Below are 24,477 nucleotides of genomic sequence, written 5' to 3'. Positions count from 1 at the left end.
AGAGCCATAAACTTAATTGGTAGATTTGACAAAGTTGAGTGGACTGGCTTGAGTGAGAAACTTAAGAGTTGCAGTTTTGGAGAGGGGGCACATATTCATGAGTTTTACCTCCAGGAACCCCACCAAATTCTCAGAGAAAAGTTGAAAAAGATCCCCTTCATGGCTCTGGCAGGAAAAAGGGGACTAGAAATCATTGGAAAATGTCCCCAGAGTGTTTTCCATAACAAAAGCTCAGTCTCCAGGGGGAAAAAAGACTTTAACAGAGCCCTATTCAGGATCACACAGCATGAGTAGTTTACAGAACCAAAGCATGCATCACCAACTTTGGGGGCTGTGCAGCACAAGTCTAGGTTGAAATCTGAGATGGTCAAGATCACCTGGAGAAAGTGTAGGTTGATCATTGTCAGCCCTGGCCAGATTTGCTCAGTGGTCAGAGCATTAACCCACAGACTGAAGGGTTAGATTGCCTATCAAGGGCATGTACCTCGATTGTGGGTTTACTCTCCCCTCCCCAGTTCAGGGCACCCCATTGGGGAGGCAACCAGAACCAGTCCATGTATTTCTCTCACACTGATGTTTCTCTCTCCCCACTCCTTCTCCCTCCCTTTCATTCTCTCTAAAAATCAATGGAAAAGAATATCCTCCAGAGAGGATTTTTTTTAAAAAAGTCATTGTCAAACTGTTTTTGGGGAAGTGTTAATTTCTGCTCCCAAAGCTAAAGTGTCTGTGGTGAAATAAGCTTTCTTAAGGCTACATAATAAATACCTCTCCTAATGAGTCAGGTAATACATTTAACATAGTAAAGACTCAGAGAAACCTCCAAGTAAAATTGAAAGCTATTACAAGTTTATTCTCAATCTTGTTTGTACATCAGAAAAGCTTATTTGAGTTTTAGTAAATACAACACATGGGTCCCATCCCATACTCAGTATATGAGCGGGGCCAATATCAAGACTCAAAAAAAGAACAAAGAATTGGGTACAGTACCAGAAAAAAATTTTTTCTCAGTAAAAGAAGCAAGTTCTTTGCAATAATAAGTAGTAAAGGACCCTAATGTGTCCCAAAATATGCCTAACATGTAAGTTATGTTGAGCTGAGACAAATAAGCAGCAGGAAATCCAGGAAAAGCACACCCCCCCTTTTCTGCCTAAAGGCAAGATACAAATTCTCCTTTTACTGGAGGCAGCCTCTTAACCCAGACACAGCACCAGAAGAATCTGCAAACAAACTACTCCATTAGTTTCCTCACATATATTTACCTTCCTGCAACCTGCCACCCTGGGGAGGCTAACACTGCTTTCCTTTGTCCTGTTATTTCTCCACAAATTTATTGGTCTTTGTTGAAGATACTATGTAAGTCAGAATGCTAAGCCTCCAATTTGAGCTACTCTTCATTTTAGTTTCTCTCAAGTGTCATGTGCTGCATGTGTTAATAAACTGTTCTTTTTCTTGTTAATTTTTTGTTAGAATCCTATCTGAAAACCTAAGATAGGTAGAAGTAAAGTTTTACCCCAGCTAGAGTGGTATGAAGGCAGCTCATGAAAGCTTGAGAAAAGAAGAAAAAGCTTGGAATCACTGCCACCAGAGATATAAAAGGAAGTCAAGGGATCAAAAATTGAAGTTTGTTTACCAAGCAGCTCAAAGAGCCCTCTTTAGGGCAGAGTAAGACTTTGGAGCACAGCCAATCAACCTGGCTCAACAGCCCAGAACAAAGAGAGGAGTAAAGGTATTGATAAGTTTCCCAAGGACTGGAAATTAACAAGGCGGGTACTAGAAGAAGTCCTGATGGAACCTATTACTTTCCTAGGGTTGCCGTTAAAAAGTACCACACACTGGTTGGCTTAACACCACAGAAATGTATTGTCTCACAGTCTGGAGGCCAGAAGTCCAAAATTAAGGTGTGGGCAGGACCCTGCTCTCTTGGAAGCTTCTAGGGGAGGATTCTTCCTTCCTTTCCCAGCTTCTAGAAGCCCAGGCATTCCTTGGCTTGATAATTCCAATCTCTCCTATAGCCATCTTCCATGTCTTCACATGGCATTTCGTGTGTGTGTGTATGTGTTTACAAATTTCCCTCTAATTATAAGAATACCAGTCACATTGGGTTAGTCCCACCCTAATGACCTCAACTTAATTTCCCAATAAGGTCATACTCACAGGTAGGACTTCAACATAGCTTTTTGGAGGACACATTCAACTCATAACCTCAAGTAACTTGGAGAGTTAAGAACTCAGCAGAAAGCATTAAATGAAATCGTATTGGCCTGGCTGAATAGGAAGATAAGCCAGAATGGGCTGGGCCACAGGAAGGGGGAGAAGAGTTAGGGAGGGTGCTAGAAGTTGTGAAAGAAGCCTTGTTAAATCACTGCCAGAAAATCTATTGAAAATCTAGGAGAAAACGCATTAACATGTTAGTAATGGTGGGACCACTGATGACTTTCTTTACACACTTTGTACATTCCAAATTTTCTATAAGTAGTGCACAACTTTTATAACGAGAGCAACAATCATTATTTTTAAAATAACTATCCAGTAACTTCCACAATCCTCTTGAGTGCTTACAATTGAGAGTATAAAGGTAAAGAGAAAAACACATATAGAGGATAAAAACATGTAAGAAAATAAGAAACAAATTTATGCTGACCTACAATCTGCATTCAATAAATACTTACAAATAAATGCAGAGTAGAAAAAAGTGTGGCTTTCATCTCAAACAGATCTAAATTTAATCCCAACACTCCCATTTGCCAGCTAAGCAATCATTAGTGAGTTACTCTAAAAGTTTGTTTCTCACTTGTAAAAATAGGACTTTAATCTCCATCTCACCAAGCTGTTACAAGAGTCATAGGAAAGCATTATGTGAAGAGGCTAGCACAGTGTAAATACTTAAAAGTTTTTCAACATTCCTATTATATTAATAAACTTGTATATACAACCTATGATTTTAACAAACAGACAGCATAATCAACACTTGACGGCTGAGACCTGGTCAGGTGAAGAGAGTAGTAGCATGGGCAGAGTCAGAGAAGACTGCCTCAGTTTTCTGATACAGAAAAGTAAAGGATATAGTACTTACTGGAAAGAGGAATTATGCAATTGAAGTGAATGTGGATTCCATACTTTGTCAAGTTTCAGAAAAAAATGAGATAAGCCTCAACGGTGGGATGTCCACGCTATGTGCCTATAGCACCAGTTAGGACACTTCAGACGGCAAGTAACCAAAATGCAACTAAAATCGCCTCATACAAGAAGGGAGCAATAATCTCAGATAACAAGTAGTTTGGGATTAGGGAAATTCCAACAGTTTGATGATGCCAGCAACGACCATGTTTTTTCTTCCTTTCCACTGTTACTGTACTCTCCTCAGTTCCAAGACAGCTGCTAATATCAGAAAAGAGCTGTGGCTTTCCAAATACCTCTTTTTAGAAGCTACAAAAATATTCCCCAGAAAGTTTCCCCACCTTGGAAAACTTCCCAACCTATCTCATTGGCCAGAATTACCTCACATGGGACTGCTTCTCCTGAATCACATAGAGGGTGGACACCAAACAGTTCAATTAGAAAGATCCAGAAGAGAAGCTGAGAAGTGGGGCAAGTGGCTAGAAAGGCAACCAACAGGATCTGCCGTATCTGTCTACAGGACATACAGGGAGATGAACAAAACACAAAAGTTCTGAATGGATAGTACTGATGTACTATGAAGGATCACTATGAAGTTAAAGAGGGCCAAGAAATGGGTGTCCCTGGGACATAGGTAGGGATTCTTGGGCCAGGGAAGAATAGCCATGATCACTTTCCACCAGTCACTGGTGGGATGACTAAAGATGCTAATGGGCTCAACCAAAAAAACGGCCGGAGACATGAGACAAAAGAACAAGAAAAAGTGTGTAGGTGCACTCCATCCACAGCATTGTAGAATGAGATATCTCCAGCCCCATAATCTAGGAAAATGCCTACCCGGTGGAGAGCTGGCTCTAGCTTGGTGGGACTCACAGGGGAGCCTGTTAGGGGCCAATAGCCAGCAGGACTCCAACAAATAGCCCAGATGCCCACATGAGGAGACATTTCTGTGTTATCAACAATCCCCATGACGTCCTCCTGACACACCCCCACAGCAATCTCCCGGGTATCTCGGTTCTCAACTTCCCAGTAATGTTTCCCTGAAGTGAAAACGTTTTTTCCCAAAACACATGGTAAGTGTTGAAATTTCTCCACAAAGTGTGTGTTCTGCTGAGGAGTCCTCCATCCAGTAAAGTAGTTCCATGCTGTAGAAAGTAATGGCCTAGAACTGGCGGGTGCTCCATTTTTCACATACCTCCCTTCCTGGGAGAAGACAAGGTGGGGATGACCTGTGTCTTCAGCTGCACTGATAGCCACTGCAGAGAAAAAAAGAGCTGAGATAAATAATGCAAGAGCTTACCACCAGCCCTCCTCCAGAAACACCCATCATTCCAGTTTCAGTTCCATCTTTCTCCTCCTAACATGTACTGTCAGGCCTGAGACTCCTCATTGCCTCTCAACTATCCCTCAGGTGGGCCACTAGCAACCTGAAATCCTCATTTCCCTTCTGCTGCAAAAGACTAAGACCTAGAAAATAGGGAGCTCATTAGATCACGGCCATAAGACTTCACAACCAGCAAAAAATTTGGAGAAATATTAACAAATTCTGATTTGTTGAATCAGAACTAGACCAAGACTGTTGACTGGCTGGTCCTTTGTACAGGTACACATGAATGTCATCATTAACAAGGTTTCTCTTCACTGGTTCCAGTTGTTCACTGGGCATCTCCACAGACCTCCAACAGATAACTCAAAACGGAACTTACTATCCTAAGTCTCCTTCCACCCACTTGGGACAAGGCCCCTACAAATGCAGATATCATTGTCTTCTATGTCTCTAAGGTATAACAGCATTACCTCCACCCAAATACTCACACTTTGACATCTTGAGGTTATTTGACTCTTCTTTCCCTCTAACCCTCAATGACTAATTTGTCACCAAGTTCTATCAATTCTACCTCTGAAATATCAGTCGGGTTCTTTTCCTCCTCTCATTCTCACGGCCACTGTCTTTACTCAGATCTTCAGCATCTCTCACTTTAACTTTGTCTATAACATCCTCCGTGGCCTCCCTGCCTCCAAATTCTCTCCCCTCTGACTCTCCATGTCTCTCTAGTTTGTCTTATTTTTAAAATCATGAATGGATGCTGTGTTTTCACAAATGCTTTTCTGCATCTATGAGCTTATCATATTTTCCTTTTTTAGTTTGCTACTGCGGTGAATTACATTTATTTTTTTCAAATATTTAAACCATTTGGTTGTGATGTATTATCCTTTTAATATGTTGTTAGATTCAGTGTGCTAAAATTTTTAGAATTATTCTATGTTCATAGAAAACACTGATCTATAGTTCTCTTGTAATGTCTTTGATTTTAGTGTTATGGTAATGCAGGCTTCATAGAATGAATTGGAAAATATCTCCTCTTCAATTTTTTTGTAAGAGTTCATGTAGAATACATATTTATTTCTTAAATGTTTGGTGAATTCACTAGTATCGAACCTGGGACCCTTGAGTCTGCAGGCTGACGCTCTATCCACTGAGCCAAGCCGGTTAGGGCTATCTGTTTATTCTTAAGCAAGCTTTCCTTAATTGTGTCTTTTAAAGATTTTGTCCATTTCACCTACGTTGTCAAATGTATCAGCAAAAAGTTGTTCATAATATTCACTTATTATCCTATTAATATCTGTAGAATCTGTAGTGATGTTGCCTCTCTCATTCCTTTTTTATTGAATTTATTGGGATGACATTGGTTAAAATTATACAGGCTGGTGCTGGCCTCTCATTCTTGATATTAGCAATAGGTATCTTCTCTTATTTCTGGTCATTCTAGTTAAAGGTTTATTAATAAAATCAATCTTCTCCAAAAATTAGCCTTTGGTTTCAATAATTTTTCTTATTCTGTTGCAATATTTCTATTTCCATTCTTTTAATTGCTTGCTTTATTTGCTCTTCTTCCAGTGTTTTAAGGTGGGAACTGGACACTGAATTGAGAACTTTCTTCTTTTCTAATATAGGTTAGTGCTATAAATTTCTCCTTAAGGATTACTTTAGCTGTACCCCATAAATTCTGATTTGTATTTTCCCTTTCATTCAGTTCAAAGAACTTACTATTTCCTTTTTGATTTCTCTTTTAATTCCTGGGTTATCTAGAAGTATGTATTTAGTTTCCTAATATTTGGGACTTTTCCATGGACATTTTTGTTACTAATATCTAACTTAAATGCATTATGGTCAGAAAACATACTTTGCATAAATTGAATTCTTTTTAATTTAATGAGATTTGTTTTATGGCCTACCTTGGTCTATCTAGTTAAAATGTTCCATGTACACTTTTTTAAAATGTGTATTCTGGTGTTCTATATATATATCAGTGAAATAAAGTTGGTTACTAGTGATCTTCAAGCCTACTCTATTTGCTGATTTTCTGCCTACTTGTTCTAAAAATTATTGAAAGTATTAAAACACCAGCTATAATTATGGATTAGTCTATCCTTCTTTGTAGCTCTATTAGTTTTTGCTTAATATATTGTGAAGCTGTTATTACATGTATAAATGTTTAGAACTGTTATGTCCTGATGAATTAACCCATTTATCATTAGGAAGTTATCTCTTTTATCTCTGATAATATTCTTTGCTCTGAAATCTTTGGTATTAATATAGCCACTCTAGATTTCTTTTGACTAATATTAGCATGGTGTATCTTTTTCCATTGTTTTACTTTTAACATGTATTTATACTTAATGTATTTCTTGCAGCATACAGTTGAGTCTTGCTTTTTTATCCAATCCAATTAATCTCCATCTTTTAATTAGGATATAAGACAATTTATATTTAATAATTAATAATATGATTGGGTTTGTATCTATCATCTTGCTATATGTTTTCTTTTCATTTTACTTTTCAATTACAGCTTACATTCAATATTATTTTGTATTAGTTTTAGGTGTACAGGATAGTGGCTAAATAATCATATACTTTATAAAGTGTTCCCCCAGATACTCCAGGACCACCTGGCACCATACATAGTTACTACAGTATTAGTAACTATATTCCCTATGCTGCACTTTACATCCCCATGACTATTTTGTAACTATCAATTTCTACTTCTTAATCCCTTCATCTTTTTACCCAGTGCCCCAACACCCTCCCCTCTAGCAACCATCAGTCTGTTCTGTGTCTATGAGTCTGTTTCAGTTTTATTTATTTTGTTCTTTGGATTCCACATATAAGTAAAATCAAATGGTACTTGTCTTTCTCTGACTTATTTTACTTAGCATAACACTTCCTAGGTCCATTCACACTGTTGCGAATGGTAAGATTTCATTCTGTTTTATGGCCAAATAATATTCCATTGAATATATGTACCACTACTTTTTGTTGTTGTTGTTAATCCTCACCCTAGGATATTTTTTCCATTGCTTTTTAGAGAAAGTGGAAGGGAGGGAAGTTTGGGGTGGGGGGGGAGAGAAACATTGATGTGAAAGAGGTGCATCAACTGGTTGCCTCCTCTTCCCCAACCAGAGCCAGGGATTGAACCTGCATACCCTTGACCAGGAATCGAATCCTTGACCATTTGGTGCACGAGGCCCGTGCTCTAACCACTGACAAACACCAGCCATGGCTATACCACTACTTTTTTATCCACCTGTCTATTGATGGGCACCTGGGTTACTTCCGTATCTTGGCTATTGTAAATTAACATTGCAATGAACATAGGGGTGCATATATTCTTTTGAATTAGTGCTTTGGGTTTCTTCAGATATATATCCAAAAGTGAAATGGCTGGGTCATAAGGCAGTTACATTTTTTATTTTTTGAGAACCCTCCACACTATTTTCCATAGCACCAATTTGCATTCCAACCAAAAGTGCATGAGGGTTCCCTTTTCTCCACATCCTCACCAACACTTGTTGATTTATTGACATTATGACAGGTGTAAGATGATACTGTGGTTTTAATTTGCATTTCTCTGACAGTGACTTTAGCATCTTTCATGTCTATTGGAAATTTGTAAGTCTTCTTTGGAGAAGTGTCTATTCAGTCCTCTGCCCACTTTTTAATTGGATTGTTTGGGTTTTACTTAATTATTTATGTATTTGTTGAGTTATATGAGTTCCTTATAAATTTTGAGTATTAATCCCTTATTGAATGTATCATTCACAATTATCGTTACCCATTCAGTATGTTGTCTGTTTTATTGATGGTTACCTTTGTTGTGCAAAAACTTTTTCTTTTGACATAATCCCATTTGTTCATTTTTGTCTTTTGTTTTCTTTGCCGGAGATATATCAGAAAAAAATACTGCCAGAGATTTTACTGCCTATGTTTTCTTGGAGGATTATGGTTTTGAGTCTTACATTTAAGCCTTTAATCCATTTTGAGTTTATTCTTCTATGTGGTGTAAGAAGGTGATCTAATTTCATTTTTTGGCATGTATCTGTCCAATTTTCCCAACACCATTTAGTTACCCCCTTGTATTTTCTTGCCTCCTTTATGAAATTTTAATTGCCCACATAGGCGTGAGTTTATTTCTGGGCTCTCTATTCTGTTCCATTAATCTCTATCTGTTTTTATGCCAGTACCATGCTGTTTTGATTACTATGGCCTTGTAGTATAGTTTATCAGGTAGTGTGATACCTCCAATATGTCTTCTATTTTTCCTATTTGTTCTTTTTTCTGTCTTCTTCTTATCAAATATTTTTATGATTCCACTTTATCTCCTTTGTTTTAATTATGTTTTATTTTAGTGGTTGTTGTGAGGCTTACCAGAATCTACCTTCAAGTGATATTATACCACTTCACATATAACAACTGTTTAATAGTATACTTCCATTCTTCCCTCCCAACGTTCATGCTATTATTATGTATTTTACTTGTAATATGTTACAAACTCCACAATGTTATTGTTTTGTCTGTCTGTTTAAACATTCAATTACTGTATTAGTCAGGGTACCAAGGGAAATAGAACAAATAGGATGTGTGTGTATATACAGAGAGAAAGATTAAAAAGGTATTGGCTCACATGAATATGGTGACTGGAAAGTCCAAATCTACTGTGTATGGGCAGGCTCAAGACCCATGGAAAATTGATGCTCCAGTTGAAAGGAGCCAAAACTGCTGATGAAGTCCACAGGCAGTCTACTGTAGAATTCCCTCTTGCTCAGGGCTGGGGAGGAGTGGTCCAGCCTTCTGTTCTAGTTAGGCCTTCAACTGATTTGATGAGGCCCACCAACATTATGGAGGACAATCTGTCTTATTCAAGTTTCCCAAGTTAAATGTTAATCTCATCCAAAATACTCACAGCAACAACCAAAATAATACTTGACCAAATATCTGGGCACCCAGTGGCCCAATAAAGTTAACATGTAAATTAACCATCACTATTTACTTTTAACGATATTTAAATGACAAAAACATATATATTTACTTATATCATTATCATTTCCGGTGATCTTTTAATTCTAGGTTTTTTCTTTTAGTTCTTTAAAGATTTCGTTCACCTGCATTGTTTCCCATGAGATATGTGATGTCATCTTTATCTTTGTTCCCCTATAACATGTTCTTTTTATCCTGTTATATTTAAAAATTTTTTTAGCACTGCTTTTGTTGTTTTCATCATATTTCTTGTGCTTAGGATTTGTTGAGCTATTGGATCCGTGTACTTACAGTTTTCAATAAATTTGGAAAAATTTTGGCCATTATTTTTTCAAATACTTTTGTTTCATCCCATCCTACTTCTCTCCTTCAAGGACTCCAACTACCATGTATTACACTGCATGAAGTTTTCCCATACCTCTCTGATGCTCTTTTCATTTTCAGTACTTTACTCTGTGCATTTATTCATTTTGCAAAGTTGCTACTGCTCCATTTTCAAGTTCGTTAATTTTTTTTCTGCAATGTCTAATCATCTATTTATCCAAACCTGTGCATTCTTCATCTAAGTCATTCCAGTTTTTATCTCTAGAAGTTTGATCTAGGGTTATTTTTTTATACCTTCCATGTCTCTATATGCCTATTTACAGAACAGTTATAATTACTGTATTAATGTCTTATGTTTATTCTAATAACCTGATCAATTCTGGGTCAATTTCTATTAATTATTCTCATTATGAGTCATGTTTTCCTACTTCTTTGCATGCCTGATAATCTTTGATTGGGTGCCAAAGATTGTGCATTTACATTGCTGAACATGCACTCATTTTTTAAAATTCTAATCAATCTTCTTGAACTTGTCCTGGGATGCAATTACTCAGGAATAATTTGATTATTTGGAGTCTTCATTCATGATTTTTATGGTGAGTCCAAAGCACTGCTCAGTATAGGTTAATTATTCCCCACTAATGAGGCAAGACTTTCCTGAATACTCTATTCAGTAATCATGAATTAAGAATGTTCCAGTCTGGCTGGTAGAAACAGGTACTGTTCCTAGGCCTGTGTGCGCATCAGGAACTGTTCCTTATAGTCATTTTGGAAACTTCCTTCCTTAACCTCAGGCAGTTCTTCACAAGCTTTTCTGACCAGTACTCTGCTGAAAACTCAGGGTTGCCTCTGTACATCATCAGGGTTCTTTCTCTGTATAGCCATCTCCTCTCCAGGACTCTGCAAACTCTCACTTTTTTTGTTCTCCCTAGACTCTCAGTTCCATTGCTCAACTCAGGGAGTCTACCTGGCTTTACCTCGGTTAACCCTCAAATGCCAAAATTGTCATCTCTGCTGTGAAAACTTCCCTACTTCACCTGCAACAGAGCTCTTCCTCTGTACATCTATAATATTTCATACCACTGATAAACACTGAATCCACAATATTACAGTGATATGTGTCTATGTCTCCAATTTGCTTATGAATACTTAGAAGGAAGATGTCTTTTTCTTTCTGTATCATTAGTGCCTTATAACAACACATAGTATGTGTTAAATGTTTCTTTGTTTTGTTTTCTGTTGTTAATCGTTGCCGAGGATATTTTTCCATTGGTTTTTAGGGAGAATAGAAGAGAGAGAGAAAGATAGAGAGAAGCATTGATGTAAGAGAAACACATTGATTGGTTGCCTTCTGCACAAGCCCCGACCAGGGCCCTAGGCCGGGGAGGAGCCTGCAACCAAGGTATGTGCCCTTGACAGGAATCAAACCCAGGACCCTTTGGTCTACAGGCCGATGCTCTATCCACTGAGCCAAACTGGCTAGAGCTAAATAAATGTTTCTTGAATGAAGCATATATCCATTCATTCCTAAGTAATTACCATTTTTCCTGACCTTCTTGTTAGTTTCATATCCTGTTTCCTCCTTCCTTTCCAGACTTCTCTTTGTTTATTCTCTTATTTTAAAGACTTATAGGGAGCTCCAACTCCTAGAAGTTTTGCTCACCTTCGAATCGCTTCAGCATTTCCTTCATCAATGGTATATGGCACACAGTCTTCACCTCTAGAACTTCAAGGGAATAGTTTACATCTTGGTTCTCACTCCTAAAAAAAAGTACAGAAGGATGCTCTTCTTAGGAGACAAGTAGGGCAGCTAAGACCCCCAACTCCTATGAAGGTTCCCACTCCAAAGCTTAGACAACTTCTCTTCTATTCCTCCTTGCAAAAGTGAACAGAGCTCCTCTTCCACAGGCCCCTCCAGGTGTGACCAGATTGCCCCATGGAGCCCGGCCTTGTTTCCCCTCTACTCAGGCTGTATCCTTACCATTCCATGCAGACCCCATAAGAAAGAAGGAGTTCATACCTGGTCAAAAGATCTTTTGGATTCTGTGAAGAGAAGAGAAGAAAGAACGAAGTAAGTTTGTACCTTCCTCTTGCGAGCTGGTACTCAACTCTGTGAGCAGTGTTTTTCTGTCAGCTGCTTTTGTTTATGTCACATATGATCTCTTGCTGCCAAAGCAAATGAACTGACACCATGTCCTTTTTCTTCTCCTGTGACCCCTCTGTACTAGTTGACAATGTCAATCAATCCCTTTCTTGAAACTTTATTCTTCCTCTTTTAGCACTATGACATTAACTCTCTCCTGCTTTTCGCCAACTTCTCCATCTATTCTCTTTCAATCAGAGACAGTAACAAATGTTGGTTAGGATGTGGTGAAAATATAAAATGGTTCAGCCACTTTGGAAAAGAGTTTAGCAGCTTCTTAAAAAGTTAAATATACCAAACTGCCTAGCAATTCTGCTCCTACTATCTTGAAAACATATGTTCACACACAGAATAGCAGCATTATTCATAACAGCCAAAAGATGGAAACAACCCAAATGCCCATCAATTTGTGAAAAGATAAACAAAATGTGCTGTATTCTACAATCAATGGGATACTGCTCAGGAATTTAAATAGGAATGCAAATGCAGTACTAATATATGCTACAACATAAATAAAACTCAAAACCATTATATTAGATGAAAGAATAGATATACAAGACAACATAATATGATTGTTTGTGTGATATATTCAAAAAAGTGAAATCTACAGAGTCAGAAAGTAGGTTGTGAGAGGCTGGGAGTAAGAACAGAGATTAACTGCAAACAAAAACGGATCTTACGAAAATGCTCTAAAGCTGGATTGTGGTAAGGATTGCACAACTTGATAAAATTATATTGCTCAATTGTACACTTAAAATGGGGGAATTATATCTCAAGAAAGCTGTTTTGTTTTGTTTGTTTTTTTAAAAAGGAAATATATCAAAATGATTAATTACCATCTGAAAAGTACTCAACCTCATTAGTCATCAAATGCCAGGTACCTTTCAGGAAGAGGGAAGAGGTGCTGATTGAGGGCATGAGATAACATCATACATCATTTCAGATGGCTAAAATTAAAGAACTGATCATTCTAAGTATTGATAAGGATATAGAGCAACTGGATCTTTCACACATTGCTAGCAATGGTGTAAATTGGTACAACTACTGTGATCAGAGATTGCTCTCATTGATACATAACTGACTGAAAATGTACACATTAAGTGAACCAAAACAAGATGTTCTTAACTGCTTTTTGTAACAGTAAACACTGGAAACAACCCAAAGTTTGCTAATAGTAAAATGAATAACATGTTTTCGTATACTGATTCTATGGAAAACTGTCACCCCTCATATCCAAGATTCCGCATCTATGGATTCAACCAACTGCAGATCGAAAAGTTTAAAAAATATGTTACAGCCCTGACCGGTTTGGCTCAATGGATAGAGCATCGGCCTGCGGACTGAAGGGTCCCAGGTTTGATTTCGGTCAAGGGCATGTACCTTGGTTGCGGGCACATCCCCAGTAGGAGGTGTGGAGGCAGCTGATCGATGTTTCTCTCTCATTGATGTTTCTAACTCTCTATCCCTCTCCCTCCCTCTCTGTAAAAAATCAATAAAATATATATATATTTTTTAAAATGTTACATTGTTGCTGACTATATAGTTAGGCCTACCATGGTTGCATATGTACTAAAATTTACTTTTTTTCCCATTCCCTAAAAAACATAGTGTAACAACTATTTACATTGTATTAGATATATAAATAATCTAGGGATTATTTAAAGTATATAGGAGGATATGCATAGGTTATATACAAAAATTATGCCATTTTATAATAGGGACTTAAGTATCCATGGATTTTGGTATTCTTGGGGGACTAGATACCAAGGAATAAAGTACTATGCAGAGGGTTTTCAACCTCAGCACTTGGGCTAGATGAGTCTTTCCTGGAGCCAAAGGGGAGGTATGTTCTGTGCATTACAGGATGTTTCGCAGCATCCATGGCCTCTACACACTAGATGCTAGTAGTAACCACCTCTGAGTTGTGACAACCAAAAATGTCTCTAGACATTGTTTCTGGGGGAGCAAAATCACTCCTGGTTGAGAACTGCTGCTATGCAGTGATAAAAACAAATGATCTACTGCTACCTGCAACATGTGGATTAATCTCACAAACACAGAGACAAAAGAGCACATACTGAGCCCTGGCTGACGTGGCTCACTGATTAGAGCGTTGGCCTGTGCACCTGAGGGTCTCAGGTTCAATTCCCCGTCAAGGGCACATACGTGGGTTGCAAGTTTGATCCCAGCTCACACCCCCCTCCCCCCACACAACCAGTCAATGTGTCTCTTTCTCACTGATATTTTTCTCTCTCTCTCCCTCCCTCTCCCCTCCCCCACCCCTTCCCTTCTCTTCTGCTCTCTCTGGAGATCTATGGAAAAGATATCCTCACTCCTTTGGTGAGGATAGAAAAAAAAGAGTGCATACTGAAAGACTCTTATTCAAAAACAAGCAAAACTAAAGTGTGAGAAGCCTGAAAGGAGACTAGCTTTAAGGAAGAGGTAAAGGATATTGATTGAGGGTGCGAGGAGGGCTTCTGGGATGCTACTTCTGTTCTACTTCTTGACTTGGGTGGTGGTTACATGGTTGGGTCACTTGGTGATAACTTGTTAAGCTTGTGATTTATATTTTTTTCTGTAGATTTTATATTAAAAATGTTTATCCTATCCTGTATAATAAAAGAATAATATGCAAATCAACTGAACAGCAGAACAACCGGTCAGTGAGCTCCCACAGAGGGAGGGCCGCTTAGCCAGAAGCCGGGCTCACAGCTGGTGAGCACAGCGGTAGTAGCGGGAGCCTCTCCCGCCTCCACTACAGGCAGGTGGTAAGGAGCGACGGGTCCCAAACTGCAAGAGCCCCAGACTGCGAGACGGATGTCTGACTGCAGGCTTAGGCCTGATCCCTGAGGTGTCCCAAGGATCATCCCCCAAGGTGTCCCAGACTGCAAGAGGGTGAAGGCCGGGTTGAGGGACCCCCCACCCCCGAGTGCATGAATCTCATGCACCGGGCCTCTAGTTTTACTATAACAATAAAAATAATATTGTCAAAATCTGTGGACACAGTTAAGCAATACTTAAATATATGTATTATATCTAAATGAAATGATCTCCAATAATTGTCTAGAACTTTTACAACTTGCTTGAACAATGAAGTTCCAATTATATATCCAAACATATAATCTAGCAGAACCTTTGAAATAACACATTTAAACACTGTTTAAAATACAGGTTTAATATCTAGTTCAGTGATTCCCAAAGTGGGCGCTACCACCCCCCGGTGGGCGCTGCAGCGATCCAGGGGGGTGGTGATGGCCACAGGTGCATTTGGGGGCGATGACTTTTACAACTTGCTTGAACAATAAAGTTCCAATTACATATCCAAACATATAATCTAGCAGAACCTTTGAAATAACACATTTAAATTTGGGAACCACTGATCTAGTTAGAGTCTGAAACCTCAAAGATACACATGAGCCAGCAGAGTACTTACAAAAAAATTTATCAGCCAACATAAGTGCAAGATTAGACAAATAATTAAAAACAGAACTGGATCATAGAATCTCAGAGCCTCGGGGAATTTATTTTGATGCCCATCCCTCCATCTTTTTTGTTTTTCATTTATTCCTTCACTTTTAGCACATAACTCACTTCTATTCTTCTTAAAACACAGCAACATTGAAAATAAAAACCATTCTATTGTGCTTAATTTTTTAATGTGTTCTTGCAAAATACATAGTATTGCTTAGGTTTATATATTTTTAATTTATGCAATGAGTTAGAGTTTGTGTTGCACTCTGTTTCTGCTTTTTTTTCTTAGACATTATGTTTTTAAGATCCATTCCTGTTACTATGTATACATTGAATCCATGTGTCCACTTTTTGCCAGTTTCCTCTTTCAGTAATTGATACCCAGATTGTCCTCAACACCATTACCACTATAAATAATGCTACTGTGAAATCACTATTTTTTCTCCTTACTAGTTCTTGGGTTTGCTCTATAGCTCTTCCCACAACCACTGCCTTCTTGAGTTGGCATGCTTAGCTCATTTATATTTACCCTTTTGTTTGCTGGTAAATACAGGATGGGGCAAAAGTAGGTTTACAGTCTGAGTCTTTTGCCCCACCTTGTACAAACATAAATAAGACAAATAGAAAAGTCTTAGATGTGCTTCAGATCCTAGATAAATTATTGAACCAGGTGAATGATACCTACATTGTACATTAAGTTCCTTTAAATAGTAAATCTTGATTTAATTCTATAACGACAGTAGTAATACAATTAACATTTCTTCTATTAAACCCATTCACTAAGAAAGACATTCAGCTCTGAAGATAAGAGAATTCAGTTAGTGATGTTAACTAACCCCTCCCCTGCCGGTCTCACCTGAAGCAACTCCAGGATGGAGCTCTGGCTCTTCTCCTCGACCTCTAAGATGAGCTTCTTCAAGGAAGTGATTATCTGATGGAGCCGTAATGTGTTCTCAGTCCGTTTCTTCTTAGTCTCTTCTTCTTCTTTGCTCAACTTCTGAAGAAACAGTTGCTCTTCTTCAGCCAGGAAGTCATGCAGCTTTGTAAATTCTGCACTGAACCTCAATTTCTGATTCTTCATCTTGTCCTAGAGCCACATGAGATTTGCTCAGTCCTTGTTTCTGCCTAGTCCTTACTCCTAAACTCCTTGCGCATGACTCCCCAGTAATCCATGGTCCTTCCATTTTAAGAAAAGCTCCCGCCTACCCCCCACAAATTTCCACTTCTCCTGTATTTAAACTTATTTGATATCTTTATATTAGTCTTTATAGTATTCATTTATTCTTTGTAACATCTGGGTCTCTACTATTGCTAGCAATGCTTTGTGTACTTTTTAAACTAAAATGCACTTTCACATCTATTACTTAGTTTAGCCCTCAGAACACGTACTCTTCTGTTTTGTTAAACCTTTAGATATGTGCTTGTGCCCACACACATCATGCCTCCCAACTAGATTAGCATCTCTGAAAGCACAGTCCATTTACTTTCTACAATGCCATGGATCCAAACCAATTCCAACCTTAGGAAAAAGTGAGAAAGAAGGTGGCACTGCCTCAAAGTAGAGGTGGGGATGAAGTATATGGAACTCAGAGATCATCAGGGACAGATACATACTTCCTGTTCTATCACCTTATCTGCAAGGGGCCTGACAACTGATGGCAGCCACAGATTGCAAGGGCCTCAGAGGCAAGAAATGTCCAACCACTGCTGCTGTTACCTTCCACTCTGTAGCATTCTTCACTTCCATGTCCTGTAGATGCATGGCTTTCTTCATCTTGGCTGTCAGACTACACTGAGTCATAAGAAGTTTTTCCTGCGAGCAGAAACACATATTAGACAGAAATCATCTCTCCAAGCAACTTCCTTGTTCAAGAGCTTAAAAAGGTCACCTAATCCAAATAGGCAATGATATTGAGAAAATGTTGAAGATAGTCATAGGCCATCTTCAGAATAAGAAATATTCTGCTCTTAAATCGCCACAAAACTATATAGAGTTTGCCTATTAAATTGGCAAAAACTGAACAATGTTAGACAATAAGTATCTAGCATTGACAAGGTAGAAAAAGCTTCTGGCACCATCATAGTAGGAAAGTACAAAGTTGCATCTTTTAGAAGGGCAGTGGCAAGATTTCACAAAATTTAAAATGTACATAATACTAGTTCTAATAATCTATGCAACAAAAACACTACTAAAGTAATCAATATATAGGAGTGTTCACTATAGCATTATTCATTATCAATGAGAAATTATTAAATAAATTATGGTATATTGATACTCCACATCAATTTCAGGTAGTTCTCTATATATTGACATATTATATTAAATTAAAACTAAGCTGTAAAGCAATAGTGTTATATAATTCTGTTTTGCAAAGAGTGTGTGTCTGTGTGTGTATGTATGAGTTTGAATAGAAGAAAAATATGGGAGGTTATACACCAAAATATTAACACTAGTTATTTCTAGAGGATAGAAATGGCTTGAAAGTTGGGGGGAAGGGAGAAATTTTCTAAATTTGTTTTGTTTGAATTTCTATAAGAGGCATATAATTTAAATAATTTTTGTAATTTAAAAACCCAAATAAGCTATTAAAAAAAAAACCAAGTCAGTCAGCATTAACAGAGTGGGCTGTAGAGGGGAAGCACCTGATAGCAGAATGTCAGACATGACCTTAGAGACAGAAGCAGGCAGGTTAGAGACACACACAAGAGGAGAGCCATTAGGAACTGATGACCAAATGACTGCAAGAAGGAGGAGTCCAGCTTTTGCCCCTGGGTTCTGGCTTGAGTAACTAGATGGATTGTAGGTTATTTATCAAATTAGGAGATATAAGAAGGAACAGTATGTAAATGGGAGGGAAGAAAAGAAATTCTACTTGAATACATTGCACTTGAGATATCTATGGAACATCCAAGTGGATATACACTAAGTGGCCAGATTATTATGACCACCTGACGTTTGTAGATAAATTAGCTATAATTTCGCGCTGAAGTTGCTAGAAGGCCAGACCATTATAAATAGGGGAGCAGGTTGTTTACCATGACAGTAGAAGTGATTTTTTTCTGAAGATATGGGAAAACAATGCCACTCAGTGTAGTTAGCAGTTAAGAGTCAAGAAAGATCTGAGCTAAAGAAGTAGATTTAGGGGTTAGAGCACAGGCAGCACTTGAAGCACTGGGTGTGAATAAAACCACCCAGTAGAATTCTATAGAGTAAAAAAGCATCAAGCTAAAACTGGAACAACAACAAGGGGTCTGCAGAGAATGAAAATCATGCATAGAAGCTGCAATGAGTGATTAGTGAAAAAACATGAGTAATGGTTTCTTATACACAAAGCAAAAGAGTATTTAAATTAAAAACTGGTGAAAACTGCCAAATGCTGAAGAATGGTTGAGGGAAGCTTTCTGTAAGTCTGTGTGTATGTCAAAATAAAAAGCTTAAAGGAAAAAAGATAAATGAATAGAACAAAGAAATAAGCGGTATAATTACTTTTTAAATTATTCTCTAGGAGAATAATAAAAACTAAAAGGTATCACTTTTCTCCCAATAATTTATAAGTGACAATGCTTAAAGTTAGATCATTTAAAAACACAACACCAAAGTTGGCAAGGACATGGAGCAACTAAAACTCTCACACAACGTTGGTGGATGTATGAAATGGTACAACCGCTTCAGAAAAAGGTGTAGCATAAAATTAACATACATTAATCCTAGAGTCCAGCAATTCTATTCCTTATTCCAGGAAAAATTGAAACATGTCTCAAATGTACACTTAAACTGTATCTATTTCATTATATTAAATTTTACCTCAGAAAATAACATAAACAAATGTTAACTCTGGTTAATGCTGAGCATGCTAAAGTATAGGAGGAAGTGTACTCTCTGCAATTAACTTTAAAATGCTTCAAAAAGAAATAAGAATTGATGGATACAGAGAAGATATAGACAGATGAACAGATAGGTGATTAACAAATAGAATAAAATGTTAATGACAGAACCTAGATGTGGGTATACTGGTATTATTACAAAACTAGAGGCCCTGTGCACAGATTTGTGCACATTGAAAGGAAATTAATTAGAAGGTGGCCAGTGGGGGTGGGACTGGGCAAGACGGGCCAGACATGCCCTGGAGCCAACCTCCTGCGGTCCCTCCCCGGCCCGGCCGCACCTGGGGCGGCACCATGGCTCGAAGGGTGTCTGTGGAGTGAGCGGGGGTCCCTCTGGCAGGTGGGTTCCCTCTGTCCGGCCTGCGGGGATTGGGCCAAAACCAGCAGTCCGACATCCCCTGAGGGGTCCTGAAGTGCGAGAGGGCAATCTGCAAAATTGCTGTCGCTGGGCAGCTCCTGCATTGAGCATCTGCCCCCTGGTGGTCAGTGCGCCTCATACTGACGGTATGGTTGGCCAGCCGGTCGGCTAGTTGGCCGGTCGCTTAGCCTTTTATATATGCAGATTCTTCCAACTTTGATGTATGCTTGAAAATTGCACAGTAAAATGTTGGGGGGGGGGGACATTAGGTTACAAAGGAATTTATATAGTAGTTCTGTTTTATATCACAATATCACTTGTACAATTTTCTAATATAATGTTTTATATGTAGCATTACAAAATCAACTTATTACTCCTAGTTGTTCACTTAAATAGGTATATAATCCTGCTCAGTAAGGTAAGTGATTATCTTAAATAATCTTATTATTTTATTCAATTATGTAACTACTACTTTGTGATCACTGTCAAATTCAATGTATATATGAGGCTTGTAATGAGATATGTATGTGACCAAGATTTTTTTTAAGTTTTCACTTTTGTTTGATAATGAAAACAATTTAATCTTTTAAATAGAATTTTTCAACTTTTAAAAGCCTTTAACAATTCTAGTATGCATGAATTATCCTGCATAGTTGGTTCTATTATCCAAGACTCAAGTCTTTCTGAATCTTGCCACAGTTGGGATATAAACAGGATCACTGAGTAAAATTGGAAAACCCCTTCCCTGCAATAACAGAAACTGCCAGGAGGTGGCAGGAGGGCAGCACCAAACATTTCAAAGCTGGCTAGTTGGTTTTTAAAAACCATTTTCTCTTGATTTAACATCAGAAAAATTTGTGTATATAAAACCATAAGTATAATAAAAGTGCATACACTTGCAAAATTAATATATATGCTGCTTGTGATCATGTTGTTCAAATAACATTAAACTTCAAATCAGTTATGAGTTTCCATCTAGACCTTCACAAACTAGTTATGTATCTGAGGAAGTCAGCCTCACGCATTTCCTGGGTCACAGCTGATGACAAATGGATTAATGGTCTCTTAAATACCAGCTCTTAGGTTCTGTGCATTTCTGTCACTGTAATCTCTGCATTCCATTCAAGCAGGCAGATGTACCTCCAAAACAGAGATCAAATCAGCCCCCTTACTGTCCCCACTGCACTCTCTAGTTCCAGTCACCATCATCTCTTGTCTGGACATGTAATAACCCCATGGCTCGTTTCCTACTTCCAATCTTGTCCTTCTCTCATCTGATATTCACAAAGCAGCTAGAATCATCTTTCTAAAAGCCAATCAGACCATGTCACTACCCTGCTTAAGATTCTTTATTGGCTTTCCTCTTCACCAGAAAAATTCAAACACCTTATTATGGCCTGATATAACCCAAGTCATCTTATGCTACTTTCCCCCTCACTCATGATGCTCCTGGCACCTAGACCTTCTTTCAGTTCCAGGCTCTTCCCAGCCTCAGGGTCTTTGCATTTGCTGTCCAGTGCCTGGAACGTTCTTCCCACTGTTCCTCAGATGGCTGGATCCTACTCATCTATCAAGTCTCACCTGAATGTCATCTTAGAGAAAGCTACCCTGTTACTTCTCTGGCATGGTACATTATTTCTTTCACAGCATATCACAATCTGTGATTATTTCATTTATTTGTCTGTCTGTTGTCTACCTCTTACCCCCAGTCCAAATAGACTATGCACTTCATGAAAACAGTCTTTACCTGTCTTATTCACCATGCTATTCCCAGTGCTATGGCTGATGCTGTAGTATAGTGTCTGACACAAAACAGTGATCAAGAGATATTTGTTAAATGAGTTAATAGTAATGAAGGGATTAGCTCTGAGAATCAGCAGAATGGCGTAAGAGTAGAAAGAATAGTGCTTAAAAGCCTTTTCATGCAAATAATCTGCTTCCTCAAGTTTATGAAGCTACTTCTCTTTCTCTGTTCTCTTTTTCTCCTCCACCACCAATGACTCAAAAAAAACAACTTGTGTTCATCTAAAAGACCTTTTGAGCCTGGCTGGTGTTGCTCAGTGGTTGAGTGTCAACCCATGAACCAGGAGGTCACAGTTAGAGCACGTGCCCGGGTTACAGGCTCCATCCGCAGTAGGGGACGTGCAGGAGGCAGTTGATTTAAGATTTAAGGGCCCTGTTCTCCTTTCACAACCACCCACTTTATTTGCCTCAGCCCTCACCCACAAATGTATTTTCCCTTCCATTTCTCTTATGGGTCCTTTCGATCTCTTTTGCTGGTTACTAAGCACTGGTATTTCCCAGCTTCTCTTTATGCCCCCTTTTTCTTACCGTCTATGTGTTTCCCCTAGGGCAGTGATCGGCAAACTGCGGCTCATGAGCCACACGTGGCTCTTTGGCCCCTTGAGTATGGCTCTTCCACAAAATACCACGTGCAGGCGCGCACGTACAGTGCGATTGAAACTTCGTGGCCCATGCGCATGTGGCTCGGGAGCCGCAGTTTGTCGACCACTGACCTAGGGGAATCTCATCTGCTTACTTCTTCTATGGGTAGGCTGACCATTCTAAAATAGTGTTTCGAGCCTCTGATGCCCCCTGCCTCCTGTCCCTCTTCCTTAGACTTCCTGTCACAGTCGCCTCCCCTCAACATGTCCCAAAATGAGCACTAGACACTGTCATCCTAGACACCTCTCTCTCCCTTACCCACCAAGTCCAATTAGTCACCAAGTCATTCAACTCCAGCACTCATGAATCCATCCCCTCTTCTCCATCGTCCCTGCCCCGCGCTAATTCAGGCCCTTATTGCCTCATGCTTGAAATGGTGCCACAGCAGTCTAATTGGTCTTCTCCATCCACATAGATATCAAAGTGATCTTTCTAAAACCAAAAACTGATGGTGTCATTCCCTGCCTTTAAGTCCTCGGTGCCCATTGCCTCAAAGAGAAAGCTACGAACAACATCCTTCATGACATGGCCCTTGCCCCTTTCTTCAGCCTCAACTCCCACCATCCTCCCTCCCATGTTCTACACTCCAGAAGTTCTAAGCAACCTCCAGTCCTCTTACATATCACATGCTATTCCACACTGCCACACAGTTCCCTTGGCTTGAATATCCTCTCCCCTCCCTTGCTATACTTACCCTTCAAGACTGAACTCATGTTTAATGCTTCTGTAATGCCATTCCTCACGCCTCGCTGATCACTCTGACCTCAGACTTTCTGGGTACTTGGTACAAACTTGGATAACTCTCAGACACTAAAATTGTTGGTGTACATGCTTATAAGACAAGGCCTATGTCTTTCTCGTTTGTTTATGTCCAGATTCTAGAACAATGCCTGGCATCCAGTAAGCATCAACAAATGTTACTGAACACTACGGTGTCGGGTGAATTTCCCGCCAAAATATAAGATGGCGCGTTAAAATGCCTATATCTTTTGAAGTATGGGTTCGATTGAAATGAAATATTTGGTAATACGCAGTTACAATCGGCCCGAGTTTACACGTTTCCCGCACTCCACCGCAAATCTATATGAACCGAGTTTAAGACGGCTCCCGCGGAGTACGCGCAATTCACGCGAGCCGACTTAACTCGTTTCCCGCAACCCAAGTGTGAATAAAGGAATTACTATATATTTCGTTGTCCAGCTTTACATCTGTTTCCTGTTTGTAGTCAGCTGATAAAACTGCACAACATTTTATAGTTTACAAAATCAGTTAACTTGTGTCATTCAGTGAATGCATTCAACCAGTACTTACTAGATACCAATTCTGTTGGAGACCACTGGAGTTACACCATCAGTAATGGAAGGGGACAGGGCTACTCTGGAAAAGATGATCAAGGAAGATCTTCAAGCTAAAAGCAAGTAAGATCTAAAGGACAGAAGTATGGGTAGAGAAAGAGAACAGCCTTGAAAATAAAAGCAAGAAGGCCAGTGTGGCTGGCGCAGAGTAGGATAAACTGATCTATTCAACTGAAGCTTCTTCACTAACGCATGAGATAGGCCAAATAATATACAATTCAAACATTAAGTGATTTTCCCAACTGATTAAAGAAGCTAGTGACAATACCCAGCCTCATTTTAACCCATGCTTTTCCCAAATCATCACTTGTCTGTGACACCCACAGGATAGACCTGCACCGTCCAATACAACACCCATTAGGCAGTGAGCACCCAAAATGTGGATAGTTGGAATTGATATGTGCTGTAAATGAATAACACACAGATTTTAAAGGTCTACTATGAAAAAATAGGTATTTCTTCAGAACAATGTTAAACAGTATTTTGGATAATTAGGTTAAATAAAATATATTATTAAAAATGAACGTGCCGTAGCTGGTTTGGCTCAGTGCATAGCGCGTCGGCCTGCGTACTGAAGGGTTCCAGGTTCGATTTCGGCCCAGGGCACATGCCCGGGTTGTGGGTTCCATTCCGCCCCCCCACACACACACACAGTAGGGGGCGTGCAGGAGGCAGCCAATCAATGATATTCTCTCATTGAGGTTTCTATCTCTCTATCCCTCTCCCTTCCTCTCTGAAATCAATAAAAATATGTATTTTTAAAAAGTGAACGTCACCTGCTCTTTTTACCACTATAAAAACTATACATGTGGTTTGCCTGACGTTTCTATGGGACGGCACTGGTATACACACGCCCACTCAGTGCGTTTGCCTGGAACTAGACGCTCCCCGGGGCAGCTCCCCGGGCCGGTTTCCCGGGAAATCCTGCCGTGATCCCGCCCCTCCCACCCCCAGTTTCACTTCCGCTCGGAGCTCCGTGCAGCGTCACTTCTTTGAGCCTCAAAGGCGCTTTCGTGTTTCCCGGGGGCCAGCAGCCACCCCGGGCGTCTTTGACGACAGCGAA

General features: G+C 39.2%; 1 protein-coding gene across 1 annotated transcript; it reads right to left on the bottom strand.

The window, feature by feature from the left end:
• Positions 1-824: 824 nt before the first annotated feature.
• On the bottom strand, positions 825-23,406 carry TRIM4 (tripartite motif containing 4; the record flags this gene model as incomplete). The annotated part of the gene is made up of 6 exons (XM_023762846.1): positions 825-4,373; positions 11,421-11,518; positions 11,778-11,800; positions 16,228-16,458; positions 17,089-17,184; positions 23,371-23,406. Coding segments are annotated over 6 exons (1,071 nt in total), but the record flags the coding sequence as incomplete, so codon positions are not given.
• Positions 23,407-24,477: the final 1,071 nt, after the last annotated feature.

The sequence above is a fragment of the Myotis lucifugus genome, unplaced genomic scaffold, assembly GCF_000147115.1.
Source record: "Myotis lucifugus unplaced genomic scaffold, Myoluc2.0 scaffold_0, whole genome shotgun sequence".
In the NCBI taxonomy this organism is placed as follows: Eukaryota; Metazoa; Chordata; class Mammalia; order Chiroptera; family Vespertilionidae; genus Myotis; species Myotis lucifugus.
The sequence above is the reverse complement of the archived record's forward strand: the minus strand, read 5'-3'. Positions and strand labels throughout refer to the sequence as shown.